At 39.9% G+C, this 15,525-nt stretch overlaps 2 protein-coding genes across 2 annotated transcripts; one reads left to right on the top strand and one right to left on the bottom strand.

Annotated features, from left to right (window-relative positions):
• Positions 1–465: 465 nt before the first annotated feature.
• On the bottom strand, positions 466–3,434 carry LOC110770114 (uncharacterized). Its single transcript, XM_088247741.1, has 2 exons — positions 976–3,434; positions 466–859 (listed from the first exon to the last, which is right to left on the bottom strand). Exons 1-2 carry the CDS (start codon positions 3,432–3,434, stop codon positions 466–468), a joined length of 2,853 nt encoding a protein of 950 aa, XP_088103867.1.
• A 2,348-nt stretch (positions 3,435–5,782) lies between these two features.
• Positions 5,783–7,136, top strand: LOC110770113 (uncharacterized). Its single transcript, XM_021974195.2, has one exon. The coding sequence runs from the start codon at positions 5,880–5,882 to the stop codon at positions 7,134–7,136; it is 1,257 nt and encodes a 418-aa protein (XP_021829887.2). The 5' UTR covers positions 5,783–5,879.
• Positions 7,137–15,525: the final 8,389 nt, after the last annotated feature.

Raw genomic sequence — 15,525 nt, 5'->3', positions numbered from 1 at the left:
TTTTCGGCCTCGATCTCGGCCTTCAGTCGAGGCCGAGATGTTCGTGCCTTAGCAATTTCTTTGATTTTCAGAATGGCCACAATGCCTTGGCGAAACGCTGCGTTTTGGTCTTGTGAGCAAGTGCTAGGGCCGCGAAAATGGTACCCTTTCGGTCATTTCATGGCTGTGACTTTTTAGGCACAAACAGTACCGAGCATTTATCTGATGTTAGTACAGTTGGAGTGCCTTCAAGCAAGAATATGGGAGTTTCAAAGCCATTATCAGGTTGCACAGTGAGCTTAGTTGATATGGACTTGTTGAACCAGCCACATCTATATGTCTTGGAGAATACGGAGGAAGTCCTACCTTATATCGAGTACGTATGAGTTTAATTTTTCATATGTAGCCATTTTAAATATTATTACTCCTTATATTTATCTTATATACAAAGGACCGTAATGCTTGATTTTTTTCGTGGTAGCCATTTTAAATATTATTACTCCTTAAAGCTTGATGATCAGAGTAAACCACGAATTCTTTATATGCGAGGTAGTGCTCCCAATGTTGAATGGCACGAACCAAAGCATAAAATTCCAAGTCATATGTAGAATAGCGACATTTAGCACCTGACAACTTCTCACTAAAGAACTCCACGGGTCTTCCTTCTTGACTTATGACAGCCCCAATTCCAACGTGGGATGCATCACATTCAATAGTGAATAACTTATCAAAATCTGGTAAAGTAAGTACTGGAGCTTCGGTCATTAATACCTTTATTTGTTCAAAAGCTCTTTGTGCTGATTTTGACCATTCAAAGCTATTTTGTTTCAAGCATTCAGTGATCGGGTTCATAATAGAGCTGAAACCACGGATGAACCTCCTATAAAACGAAACCAATCCATGAAAACTTCAGACATCAGCCACATATTGTGGCACTGGCCACTCCATAATAGCTCTTATTTTCTGAGGGTCTGCTTGCAAGCCATTGGTTGAAACAACAAACCCAGAAACACAACATTGTCTCTCAAGAAGGAACACTTTTTAAGATTTATATAAAGTTGTTCCTTACGAAGGGCCTCCAGAACTTGTCGCAAATGGATTAAGTGCTCTTCAGAAGTTTGACTGTATATCAATATGTCATCAAAATAAACCACCACAAATAAGCCCAAGAAAGGTTTTAATACCTCGGTCATGACTCGCATAAATGTGCTAGGAGCATTGGAGAGTCCAAATGGCATCACTAACCACTCGTAAAGGCCATTAGGAGTTTTGAAAGCTGTTTTCCATTCATCACCACTCCTCATGCGAATTTGATGATACCCACTTCTCAAATCAATTTTGGAGAACACCTTCGACCCTGCCAACATGTCAAGCATATCTTCCAGTCGAGGGATAGGGAACCGGTATTTCACTGTAATCTTGTTAATGGCACGACTGTCCACACACATCCTCCATGTTTTATCTTTCTTTGGTGTTAACAGTGCTGGAACCGCGCAGGGACTTTTACTCTCACGCACTAACCCTTTAGCAATTAAATCTTCTACTTGCCTCTGAATTTCAGCTCGTTGGGTGGGTGGCATTCGATATGCAGGAAGATTAGGTAATGCTGCACCAGGAACCAAATCAATTGCATGTTGAATACTCCTCATTGGCGGTAGACCTTGTGGTAATTCATCACCAACTAACTCTTGGAATTCCATCAATATGTGCTGAACTTCTTTCGGAAACTCATCAAATTTCAGCAACTGATCGGCCCCTATCTCTTTAGCAACAAGTGCATACATAATTCCCATTTCTTTGCTTTCTTGTTCAAAATTATGGCCTGTTAAAAACCCACTAACTTTGGTTACCTTAGGAGTGTTCACTTCTTTGAGTGGTTGCAAGCTCAATTTCTTCCCACCTTGATGAAATAAATAGGTGTTGGCCTTAGTATGGTGAATCATGTCTTTGTCAAACAACCAAGGTCTTCCTAATAAGATATGACAGGCATCCATGGGAACGAAGTCACACCACACTTCATCATCAATAGTATTACCAATAGTGAATTTAACCAAACACCTTGAAGTAACTGGTACTTCGTTCCCCTTTCGAAACCATGCAACCTTGTAGGGATTAGGATGCTTCTCGATTGGTAACTTAAGTTTTTCCACTGCCTCATTTGAGATGATGTTCTCACTACTTCCTCCATCAAGGATCACGTTGCACACCTTTCCCCCACAGAGGACTCGTGTTCTGAATATATTATGACGACGCCAATCTTCTTCCTCAACTTTGGGAGTTGTCATCACTCGTCTGACCACCAAAGATTCTCCTTCAACTGGTAATAGATCAATAACTTCCTCTTCATTACCAAAATCGTCATACGTTGGTTCAGGAAAATCAGTTACCTCATCTTCATACGATGCCAAATTCACCCTTTTTTGTGGACAACCATAAGACGTGTGCCCCTTCTCACCACATGTGTAACAACGCACTTGTGATGTGCTGCCACCCCTAGGATTGTTTGGAACAACAGTGTTTTGAGACCCAAATTTCTCAATTTCCTTCCCCTTTTCACTCCTATCAACGCCCACCATGTTCCTACCACCAGTTCGAGCTCCTTGTTCGCTTCGAACCCCTTGAACAACTGTTGTATTTCTCTGCCAATAATTATCTGGGCGTCCAGAAACTCTCCTTCCTCCACGTCGCAATTGTCGACGCTCGGCCATTAAGGCATATTGTCGAGCATCTTCAAGGTTGAACAAGCGAACCACACCCAGCTCATCTCTAATGGTCTGATTCAAACCAGAAAGGTAACAAGATGTCATCTGTTCATTAGTCTCATTCAAACCAACTCGAAGTGAAAGATTATCAAACTCAGACGTATATTCTTCAACAGACATGTCGCGTTGTTTTAAGTTATGAAACCGTTCATATAATTCCATAGTGTAATCAGCTGGTAGAAACTGCTTGCGTAACTTGGCTTTCATATGATCCCATGTGTTGACCTTCTGCTTTCCTTGTCGAACACGCTGCTCTTCAACTTTCTTCCACCATTGAAGCGCGATACTTTTCAATTTAAGCTTTACAAACAACACTTTGCGATCATCTGTCATAGTCTTCCATTCAAAATAATTCTCTAGGCTTGCTTCCCAATCCAAATAATCTTCGGCATGCATCTTTCCATAGAAATCAGCAACTTCAATCTTAATTCCTCCACCATTTAAATCCAATGCACGAACCAACCGCTCTTCCAATCCACCTCGATGACCATCACCATGGTTTCCAGCTTCATGAAAAGGGTTGTCGACGTCCGTCTCGTCTTCATATTCATCCTCCTCACCACCACCTTCCGGTATGTGCAAGGGTCCGCGGTTGCGTTCCGGAATCTCCATATAGGCATCCACGCGTTCCTGTCGTTGGAGGGCTTGCACCGCTCTCGACAAGTCTTCCATCATACGCCGCATCTCAGCCATCTCTGTGTTTTGGGCTTGGTTCCCTCGTCCACGACCTCTAGCTCGTCCAACCATGCTGTGGAACAAGGATTAACCTAGGCTCTAATACCAATTTGATGCATCCCATGTTGGAATTGGGGCTGTCTTAAGTCAAGAAGGAAGACCCGTGGAGTTCTTTAGTGAGAAGTTGTCAGGTGCTAAATGTCGCTATTCTACATATGACTTGGAATTTTATGCTTTGGTTCGTGCCATTCAACATCGGGAGCACTACCTCGCATATAAAGAATTCATGGTTTACTCTGATCATCAAGCTTTAAGGTATTTGAACTCTCAAAAGAAGTTGAATGCTCGACATGTCAAATGGAGTTCATATCTTCAAGAATTCAACTTCTCTCTCAACTACAAGACTGGTGAATCTAACAAAGTTGAGGATGCTTTGAGTCGAAGGAACCTATTGGTAACTACGATGAGTACTCAAGTTATTGGGTTTGAGGAGTTAAAAGAACAATATGCTACAGATCCATATTTCAGCTCTATAGTTTCTGAACTCCAAGGTCCTACAGGTTGGAAGATGCTACCATTTCGAATGCTTGATGGATATTTATTTAAAGGCAATTTGTTATGTATTCCCAAGGGGTCGTTACGTGAGCAAATTATTAGGGAGCTTCATGGTAATGGATTAGGAGGACATTTTGGAAGAGATAAAACATTGGCTATGGTGACTGATCGTTATTATTGGCCTGGGTTGTACAAGGATGTTGATAGACTGGTCCGAAAATGTCAAATTTGTCAGTTTGGCAAAGGAAGTTCACAAAATACAGGTTTATACACACCCTTACCAGTTGCAGAAGCTCCTTGGGTTCATGTTAGTATGGATTTTGTGTTAGGACTTCCGAAAACAGCAAGAGGATATGATAGTCTTTTTGTTGTGGTAGATCGCTTCTCCAAGATGGCACATTTCATTCCATGTGCTAAAACAACAGATGCCACACATATAGCTGATTTATTCTTCAAAGAAGTGGTGAGACTACATGGTGTGCCAACATCTATTGTTTCGGATAGGGATGTTAAGTTTACTGGGCATTTTTGGAGGACTCTTTGGAGGAAGTTTGGAACTGATCTAAAGTATTCTAGCACTTGTCATCCACAGACAGATGGTCAAACTGAAGTAGTAAATAGAAGTCTGAGTAATATGCTAAGATGCCTTGTTGGAAGCAATGTCAAGACATGGGATTTGATCATTCCACAAGCTGAATTTGCATACAACAATTCTGTGAATCGATCAACAAAGAAGACGCCATTTGAAGCTGCTTATGGACTTAAACCTCAACATGTTCTTGATCTAGTTCCACTTCCACAAGAAATTAGGGTGAGTGATGAAGGAGAAGGTTTTGCAAATCACATAAAAAGAGTACATGAAGAAGTAAAGGCAGCTATAAAGGCTACTAATGAGTCATATGCAACCGCTGCAAATCAACACCGAAGACTCAAAGATTTTGAAGAAGGTGATATGGTTTTAGTGCATTTGAGGCGAGACCGATTTCCGAAAGGCACATACCATAAATTGAAGTCTAAAAAGTTTGGGCCATGCAAGGTGTTGAAGAAAATTAGTTCAAATGCTTACATGTTAGAGCTGCCATCTGATCTCCAAATTAGCCCCATTTTCAATGTGTCTGACTTGTGACGCACAAATCCAACAACTTCCAAAGGCTCAACCTGAAATTGTTGAAGATGTGTTGGATGTCAAAGAGGTAAAGTCAAGGAGGGGTAACCAGTATAGGAGATTCTTAGTGAAATGGTTGGGTAAGAATGCTACTGAGAGCACATGGGTTCCTGAAGAAGAATTAGAAAGGATTGATCCAGAGATCTATGCTGAAGTCGTTAAAGCTTTCTCGCCGGAGTCGAGTTCTTTCCAACCCGGTGGAGTTGATGCAAGAGCATCAATCCTAGTCAAAAAGGGCTAAGTTTTAGATATTTTAAATTATTAAATTAAATGTTTTCCTCTCTTCATTAGGATTTGGTTTAAGTTTCTTGTTTTGTTTCTATTTTCCTTTATCAATTAGGATTTCTTAGTAAACTGGGACTAGGAATTATAGGCTGGTGTATTCTAGTATAAATAGGCTATTAAGAGACTTTTTGTATTCAGTTTTCAATCAATATAATTTCAGACTTCAGTCTAAAGAGTTTTCTTTGGGAATTTAGCCCTAGAACTCAAACTTCTTCGTTCCACTTCAATTCTACAGCTTTATCCTTCTATTCTCTGTATCTTGGGTACGTTGGGGTCGCTGGACAGCAGCTTATAGCCGCTGCCCTGCTTGGACTTAATTATCAATGCAATCATCAAAGATATTGGTGATTCATTCTTTTCGAGACATGGATTAAGTATCTCTAGATTGCGAGGGCAAGGTTATGATGGCGCAAGTAATATGAGAGGTGAGTTTAGTGGTCTTAAAACACTCATTCTAAATGAGAATGACTTTGCTTTTTTATGTTCATTGTTTTGCTCATCAACTTCAACTAGCTCTGGTAGCTGTGGCAAAGAAACATTCAGAAATTGCAGATTTATTTACTATGGTTTCTAATGTGGTGAATGTTGTGGGTGCATCCGCTAAGCGTCGTGATATGCTGAGAGAAAAGCATGCTGATGCAATTTTTGAAGCACTCAATAATAATGAGCTCTTAAGTGGGCAAGGCCTGAATCAAGAAACTAATCTTAAGCGGTCTAGTGATACACGATGGAGCTCTCATTATAATTGTTTAATCAGTTTGGAAAACATGTTCCCGTCTGTGATAGATGTGCTTAAGATTGTAAGAACAGATGGATCAGGTTACGAACAAAAATTTGAAGCAAAGGTTCTATTGACTTTTATGCAATCATTCAACTTCATTTTTGGTCTACACTTGATGAAAAGAATTTTGGGAATCACAAACGACTTGTCTCAGGCATTACAAAAGAAAGATCAAGATATTGTGAATGCCATGGACTTGGTCAAAATATGTAAAGGAAGATTGCAAAGCATGAGAGATAATGGTTGGGATTCTTTACTTGATCAAGTTTCTTTCTTTTGTGGCAAGTATCATATTGAAATTCCTAAAATGGATGATATTTTTTCCAGTGGAGGGAGACCAAAGCGTAAAGCTCAGCCTATCACAAACTTACATCATTATCGTGTTGATTTATTCGTTGATGTCATTGATATTCAGCTCCGAGAGTTAAATGATCGGTTCAATGAGAAGAATACTGAATTACTTCTTTGTATGGCATGCTTGAGTCCAAGTAATTCATTCTCTGCTTTTGATAAAGCAAAGTTGATGCGACTTGCCCAATTTTATCAAAGAGATTTTTCTGAGCATGACCTCAAATTACTTGAAGATCAACTTGAGAATTACATTTGGGACGTGAGCTCTAACAATCAATTTACAGAATTGAAAGGGATTACTGATCTTGCTCAAAAGATGGTTGAGACAAATAAAGATAAGATCTATCCTTTAGTGTACTTGCTTCTGACACTAGCACTAATCCTACCTGTTGCGACCGCAAGTGTAGAGCGAGTATTTTCTGCTATGAATATTGTGAAGAATCGGTTACGCAATCGAATAGGGGATTTGTGGATGAATGATTGCTTGGTTGCATATATTGAGAAAGACATTTTTAATAGTATAGATGACGAGGTTGTTATGCAACGATTTCAAAATATGAAAACTCGTCGAGGACAATTATGATTGTAATGAATAGACAATATAGACAATATGATTTTTGATGTTTTGTGAAAGGCCCCCAGACACATGAAATCCTGGCTTCGCCACTGTATAAGAGCTATCTTATTAATGGTGTCAAATTTAACACCAAGGCACAAGATGATGTGCGAACTGTCCAAAATAGTGGAGTTTATTTACTTGCACATACTATGCAAGTTGCTAGTGCCAAGGATAAAAACCCTATTGTCTCCAATATGGGGTTTTATGGGGTTATTCAAGAAATTTGGGATCTTGACTACCAAAAGTTTAGAATCCCAGTCTTGAGGTGTGATTGGATAGATAACACTTCGGGCCTTGTAGTCGACGAACTTGGATTTACCCTTGTAGATCTGAGTAAAATTGGACATAGGAATGACCAATTTGTTATGGCTTCTCAAGTCAAACAAGTATTTTATGTTGAAGACCCAATGCATCATGGTTGGTCGGTAGTGTTATCAATGCCTAATAGAGAATATAATGATGTTATTGGTGATGATGTGCTAGGTGATATTAGAATTGAGTGTGAGCCATTTTCTAGAGGGATACCAAATATTGACACATTTGATGACCTAGTGGGTGAGTTTGGGAGTGAGAATATTAGAGATGGGTGTGAAGATATATGGATTGATTGATTGTTGTAATGTATGACATTAATTATGCAGTTAATTGTATGACATTAATTCATAGCTCTGTATATCATTTTAATTTCGATCACATTTTCATTCTGCAGGCTTTGGGCACGACAAATCAAAAATTAAAAATAATCAGTTAAAGCTGAAAATACGACGGTCAAGTTACAAAAATCGCAAAAAGAGACGTCTACAAAACAACCAACGTCGGGTTTTCACAATCGACGTGGAATGACAACGCAAAAATGAAATAAAAACCGACATTTGAAAAGGAAAACACGTCGGTTAATTAAAATTCATTTCAAAACGGTTAATAAATATTTAAAACAACGACGGTAAATAAAATAATCAACGACGAACAATAATGTATAACACGACGGCAGAGTTCAAACCGACGAATTTAGGGATATAATCAATTGATGATTAACGTCGTAAAAACATTGTTGCACGTCAATTATAATTAAACAATTGACGTCTCGGAGAATACACACGTCAAAAAAGGTTATAAAAGAGACTTAACAAAGACTAGCCACGTCATGGAATAAATAAATAACCGACGTAGTAAGGAAATAACAACGTCGAATAATTGAATTCTTGGGACATAGTAAAGTATAACCACGACCTACATTTTATAATAACCGACGTCAAATGCATAACTCAAGGCGTTTCGTTACTTATTAACGACGGTTAAGCTAAAAACAATGACGTCTCAGAGATTACACACGTCTAAATGGCTCACAAAAGAGACTTTTAAAATGCCAACCACATCAAAGTCTACAACCACCGACGTTGTAAAGCACTAACAACGTCCTAAAATGTGACTCCTAGGCCGTAGTAAATGGATTAAACATGACAGGTATTTTAATTAACCGACGTGTAATGTTAAATCCTCGTCGTTTTTTTTGTGTTCAAGCCGTCAAAATAATTTTCAACATCCGTGGTGACCTAAAGGGTCGTGGTTATTTTTGTTTTTACGTTAGTTAAAGTAAATATATGCCATGTTATATGTTTTAGACGTTAGTTTTTTTATTTAGTGAACGTAGTATTTATTAACCACGACGGTTTCTAAGTTTTACACGTCGGTTTTGTTTGATTTAGAGACGTTGATAAAAATATTTACGTCGGTTTTGTAGTTGTTTTTGACATTTAACATTATTTAAACGTCTGTGTTTTACTAAAGTCGTCGTCTATTATAGTCGAAAGTTCTCTTTTTATGCTTTTATGTATCAAATCGACATCGGTTTTAGTTTCTTTATGATGTGTAATATGTTAACTACGTCGTTTTTTTTGTGTTCAAGCCGTCAAAATAATTTTCAACGTCTGTGGTGACCTAAAGGGTCGTGATTATTATTGTTTTTACGTCAGTGAAAGTAAATATATGCCATGTTATATGTTTTAGACGTCAGTTTTTTTATTTAGTGAACGTAGTATTTATTAACCACGACGGTTTCTAAGTTTTACACTTCAGTTTTGTTTGATTTAGAGACGTTGATAAACATATTTACGTCGGTTTTGTAGTTGTTTTTGACATTTAACATTATTTAAACGTCTGTGTTTTACTAAAATCGTCGTCTATTATAGTCGAAAGGTCTCTTTTTTATGCTTTTATGTATGAAATCTACGTCGGTTTTAGTTTTTTTAATGACGTGTAATATATTAACCATGTCGGTTATTTACCGTCGTTATTTCATGTGTTAATATACGGCGGTCGATTTCTCGTCGGTTGTAAACCATGATACACGACGGTGGATTCCCGTCGTCTATTTCATTTTTTGTAGTAGTGGAAGATCGAACGAAACCAGGAAGGAGCCCCAGATCTCCTTCAGATCGTTCTCCGTCTCGCCATCAGGAATAACGGAGAGGTCGTGAGTAAGGAACAGGGGGAACGGCCGAGCGAGACAGACTCGGAATTGCGTACCAGTCCTCTCGGTCAAGCCGTAGAAGAATTTGTAGCAGAAGGCTGTGGCATTATGCTTCTTGGGGGCTCGGGCGAATGCGTTGGCCAGCGGCTCGGCGTCGTTGGGATTGGCCACCCCCCTCAGCTCTGGGAAGTAAGCTTGCAGCCAGAACTGAAAAGCCCATAGTGGACCGCCGTGCTTCGGCTTCATCCCATCGGTAACGATGTCATGAAGCGTGCGGTAGATGTGGCCGAGCAGGAATGGGCCGAGCGCTAGCTTTCCGCCCTGCGCAAGATAATCGGCTAAGTGGGCGAACTCCACGGTGACCTTGTTCGCCTGGGTGCAAAACACGAACTTGCACAGCCAGTACAGCAAGAATGCAGCGTGCTCAACTTCGCCAAGGGGGGCGATGGCGTTGTCTTCGGCGCTGTCCTCTACGCCGAAGTTGCTGTAGAAGCTAGAATAGTTGAGCATGTTTTTCGCCTTGTTCCCGGCGACTCTCGTAAGAGTGGGCCATGTGGCTTTAAAGTTCCCTTCCATCTCGGGAGCAACAAGCGCGGCGTTTACTTCCACGCCGAGAGGAGACAGGCCGAACAGGGCGGCCATGTCTAGAACGATCGGCGTCATCATGCCGAACCGAAAGTTCATAGTGTTGGTGGCCGATGACCAAAAGCACAAGGCCGCGGCCAAGAGCGACCGATCCATGACGTGCGGCCGATCGAACAGCTTGATCACATGGTAGATGCCTTGATCTTTCCATTGCTGGCCGAAGAAGTGCTCCATCCTCGGCAGCCACTTTTCCCAGTCCGGGGTCACGGTTGGCCACTGTTGCTGCGGCCTGATAACATTCCAATCTTGGAAGTCCCCCCCGTCAAAAGCCGAGAGGTCCACCAGATTGTTCTTCAAGTGCGCCACTAACCTCTCTGGCATTCAGCCATCTATAGAAGGGCCGAGAATGCAAGAATCAGTAGGGGTACCGTCGTCATCAGTCCAGGGCGCGATGATGTTGGGGAGGACCGAGCCCTAGATTTCTCGGCAAATATCCTCGAACTCAATCTGGAAGGCTTGGGACCGAGCTTCGACAGATCGGGAGGTACTGGAGGCCATTAAAGCAGATTTAAGATGAGTGTTTAAGGGGGAAATGCAGAAAAAGGCGATGAACGTAAAGAACACTGGAAGAAAATCCTGAAAAAGGGTGAGGGTTTGTAGATTCTGGAGAGGGCGAAGTTCAAGAGCAGAGGGGAGTCGTGGTTTCAAGCAGGATTCTTTGATAAAACTGGAAATTTGAGAGCTTGGCAGGTTGAAAGATTGAGAGAGGTTTTTTGGCAAAGCTTGGGCGTCTGAGAATTCTGAAAGCGTGAGAAGAAAGCGAAGAAGTTTGGGTTTTTATATTGGCGCTAGAATTCGAAACGAAAGGGCGTGTCTCTCTCGAGAGACGTAACGCTCTGACAAGCAGAAGTGCAGAACCCACGATCAGGGCGGCGGCCGAGATTCACCAAGATTTATGGGGTCACATCACCATGCTTCACGATCCCAAATGTCGATTGGACTGTCCACTTGCTCTGAGCTGGCTACCACCATGCTTCACTATCCCAAATGTCGATTGGACTCTCCACTTGCTCTGATGAGGCTCCACCATGCAGATTTTCAGCCCCGATTACTCATCCAAGGGCTCTTCCTATAAATACAAAGCTCAAGCTACATTCAAAGGGTTCAAACACCAAACCAAAGCCTCCCACGGAGCAACTTATATTTTCCTGTAATGCACTTTCAATATCTTTACTTGCTTTCCTAGGAGTAGTGTTAGACTGTAAGGAAAATCCATTCATCAATATATCATACGACCCTTGATTTTCAAGGCGCCGGAGCATCATCCTTGTTATTCGCTCATTCACCCCATATATCATACGACCGTCGATCCCTGAGCAGCGTGCTGGAGCACCGCCCAAAACCCACCAACACCATCACTAAACGGCCTTGTAGCTCAGGCCGTGAACCTAACAGCCGAGATTAGTTCCTCTCTCGGCTACAATCATTTGATTAGAAGACGAGTCCAAACAGGCGCACCACTTAACCATTCTATTCACATCAACCATCTCGACGCACGGTAGACCGTGCTGACACGCCCGCGCACAACCGCACTGCACCCAAAAGTAGGAAGCCTCGTGTCAACGCATATCCCCTCAGCCCGGAAACCCAGGCCGTGAGATCTGCGCGGCAGACAACCACCTCCGCCTTCTTCGTTGTAAGCATGGTGAATCCCAACACCTGTGCTGTCAATTGCAGAGAAATAATTCTCATTAATGTTGTTGGTGTCGTTGCTTTCATCAGTATTTTCTGCCTCTCTATTTTCATTTTGTTGGAGCTCTTGTTCAGTTCTTTCTCCTTGGGGCCAGAAAGCGTTCTAGGGCGACCGGGAAAGCAGTTTCTTACCCTCTCCTGACGGCTCTGGTTCAATTGTTCAGCTTCAGTTCGAGATCGAGACCCATCTTATATATATGCAAAGATAAAAATGGACAGATCTTCAAATAAGTGGAGGCCAATACTTCAAAATCAGATGGCAACATGTACTACAACTCGAGGAAAGACGAAGCAAGAAGCTCGAGCGAAGAAGAAGGAACGAGCAAGAAGCCATGGTATAAGCTTTGGTAAAAATAAACAAGAGAGAAAGTAAGGAAAGCTGTGTTGCTGAATAAAGAAAGAGGCTGGAGTTCATTTCCATTTTATAGTCCATGTCTTTGTTTCTTTGTAGTGTCTACTATTTGAATGTGGTTAGTTATAGTATTGGAGTTGAGAATCTGTGGAATTTAATATATTGATTTTCAGCATGAAAAATACCTTCTACATGAGAAAAGTAGGGATTATGAACCCCGAAGTCATGTGGGTCTTGATCAAAATCATAGAAGGATCAACCCCTAACATATACTGTGTATTTGGATTTATTATTAATTTGCGCAAACGAGAAGAGGAAACTTTCCCCCATTCGAATGCCATGAACATCTGAAAGCTTAATTCTGAGTATGAGAAAGAACTAATAACGAAGAAATCTGACTTATTGATTGCCACAAAACAAGTCCATACATAAATCTAGTTTTTCATGCCCCATAACATGTGGTCAAGTCTTGACCTGCCCCATAAAATCTAGTTTTCCGCCAACTATTTATTTTTGTTCTTCTTGGTCGTGCCCCTTTTTTTTTTACTGAAGCCGCTTGCTTCATTTTTTTGTTTTGCTTACTCACCATTGATATATAAAAGAAAACAGAAGAAGCAGTAACAAGAAGAACAAGAAGACTGAGAAGAAATGGTAGGCTCGAGTTGTTGTTGTACTTGTTGCCAACTTTGCTAATCCCAACACGCTCGCCTTTGTGCATAAAATGTATTGCCACAAATGTTGTGGTTTCGACCCCTCCTTGGTTGATGAACATCAACACCACCTCCACCTTCTTCGTTGTAAGCATCGTGAATCCCAACATCTGTGCTTTCAAGATTTTCATTTTTTTTTTCAAATCTTGACTGTGCGAGAATATTTAATAAAAATAAAATAAAAGAAATACAAAATATTTGAGGTCTTCGGTAATAAAATTATAATTAGTAGCTTGCAATTATCAATTATCTAGCTAATTGATTACGTTGAACTTTTGTTTTGATCACATGCAGGACAAAAATGGACCGGACAGACTTTTTTAAGTGGGCATGCTTGTGGAAAAATTATACAATACAGCAAGAGAAATGCTAGCAACCTTCTCTCAACCTTCTCTTTTGGACCTTCTCCCTTCTCCTCATGACAAGTGTCACTTTCCTTACACTTAAAACAATGTCATTAATTCATCACACAAGTTAGTTTTTGTTTTCCAAATTTACCCTTTTAAAATGTATTGGCTTCTATATTTCCTTCAATTTATTCAAATTTTGTTACAACTTCTTTAGCACATTATTAAAAATTAAATAATAAAAAAACATAAGAAAAACGTCATATTTTTTATAAAAAAAAATAAAGTTCGTTTCATGACATTGTTATCATCTTTATTTTGTTTATAACAAAACACACGTTCTCTTTGGAAATTTTTTTTTTTATAAAAAACTTCAGTTTTTATTTTCTTATTTAATTTTTTAACAAGATGGTAAGAAAGTTGTAAAAAAATTAGCTTGTTATTAAAAAAAATTAATACATTTAATAAGGGTAAACTTGGAAAACAAAAACTAGTTTGTGTGATGCATTAATGACATTGTTTTAAGTGTAAGGAAAGTGACACTTGTCATGAGAAGAAAGGAGAAGGTCCAAAAGAGAAGGTTAGAGAGAAGGTTGCTAGCACTCCCCAACTGTTTTGAAAGAAAGTAAAGTGCCACATGTCATGTAGAAAAGGGAGAAGGTCCAAAGGAGAAGGTTAGAGAGAAGGTTGCTAGCATTCCCCATAGAAGTAAAACGCTTAAAATCAAGACTACTGGTGCATTCACTAGATGGGACTCTGATGGGACTGAATCTAATGGCAGATAAGATGTAGTGACAATATTCAAATACGCTATATCTCATGCTTTTTTACCAAGTATGCCACGAACCTTGAAATTCTTAAAGCAAACACCCAAAATAAAAAGTGCAAAAATATACAAAAAAATCTTGCATTTCCTCCTGAAATTATTAAAAATGACGATTTGTTCCTGCATGGTACTCCTTTCACACAACCTAGGTAGATTTATGTCATTTAGAACAGAGTTAAAGGTATGGGTGAAGTGAAAGTGTGAGGTTGTGTTTAATGATACTATAACAAGTGTCCAAAAAATTGATATACTTTTATTTTTACTTTTTTATATATAAGCCATTCACCTCATTGTGGTAATTTTAGTTGTCATTTGTGAAGAGAAAAATTTTACTTGTCATTTTATTACAAACAAATTTATGAGTGTGAACATATAATTTGTCAAATTCCTTTTATTTTCTTTTATCGAATATTTTGGTCTTTGAGACTTCACATTTCTTATGGTGAAAAGCGAGTGCAAAGTAGGGGCTATTCGCGTTATAGGCATTTTTGGGTAACACTACCGCTTACGACAACTCTCTTATACTCATAGGGTTGGGACTAGGTTGGGTTGAATGTGACCAAAGTGCAAGGGGTCGTACTCTTTTAGTGATTACAATTGCGCACAACCCATATGATCAAGCAGCCCTACCCAAGATTTTATGACAGGACCCGACCCAAATTCCACTTTGGAATCCGAGTCAAATCCTGTGCGTGTCCGACACTTGGCAGTTACCGGGCACAATTGACCAAATTGCCCTTCTAACTAAAATTCCATGAAAATCAAGTGCAACTCCTGCCGAAAATTCGGCAGAGTCTCCCCTGTAAATTGAACATTTCCCAAAAATTACCACCTGTCAAACAAGCATACACAAATAAAACCCAACTACCTGCATGATTCAAATTATATCAGAAGTCAAGCATCATATTATTCTGGCCTCAGGCCTCAAAAGAATCAAATAAATCATTTAGCTAATGAAATTTATCTTAGCTCTCAGAATATCAATAATACATTAACAATCTCAAAGAATCCAACTCGTGGTTGCACCTTATAACAAAAGGCTGCCAACGTACCCTTACTGAGGGATCAAGCCACACGTAGCTCTTCTATTTCAATTCAGCTTTCTATTCCAAGCTTACTGGCATTACTCACATGGCAATAATTATATTCAGATGAAGGAATAAAGGCATTTAGATTCAAGTAATTATTCTTGGAAAGTCATAACTATTAATTCCTCGTGACACCATTGGTGACACGTCCTGCCCTGTAATCCTCGCTGGACTCAGGAGACATCTGGTCAACCTTATCCGCAATTCTCGCTCCCCCGATCTG

The sequence above is a fragment of the Prunus avium genome, chromosome 1, assembly GCF_965620075.1.
Source record: "Prunus avium chromosome 1, drPruAviu1.hap1.1, whole genome shotgun sequence".
Classification (NCBI taxonomy): domain Eukaryota; kingdom Viridiplantae; phylum Streptophyta; class Magnoliopsida; order Rosales; family Rosaceae; genus Prunus; species Prunus avium.
Note: the sequence above shows the minus strand (reverse complement) of the source record. Positions and strands in the feature narration are given on the sequence as shown.

Excerpts from the sequence above, each read along its gene's own strand:
- LOC110770114 (XM_088247741.1), bottom strand. The coding sequence starts at position 3,434 with ATGGCTGAGATGCGGCGTATGATGGAAGACTTGTCGAGAGCGGTGCAA. Across the intron at positions 860-975 it reads GTTGTGTTTCTGGGTTTGTT|GAGGTTCATCCGTGGTTTCA; the intron begins GTTTCAACCAAT and ends TTCGTTTTATAG.
- LOC110770113 (XM_021974195.2), top strand. The coding sequence starts at position 5,880 with ATGAGAATGACTTTGCTTTTTTATGTTCATTGTTTTGCTCATCAACTT.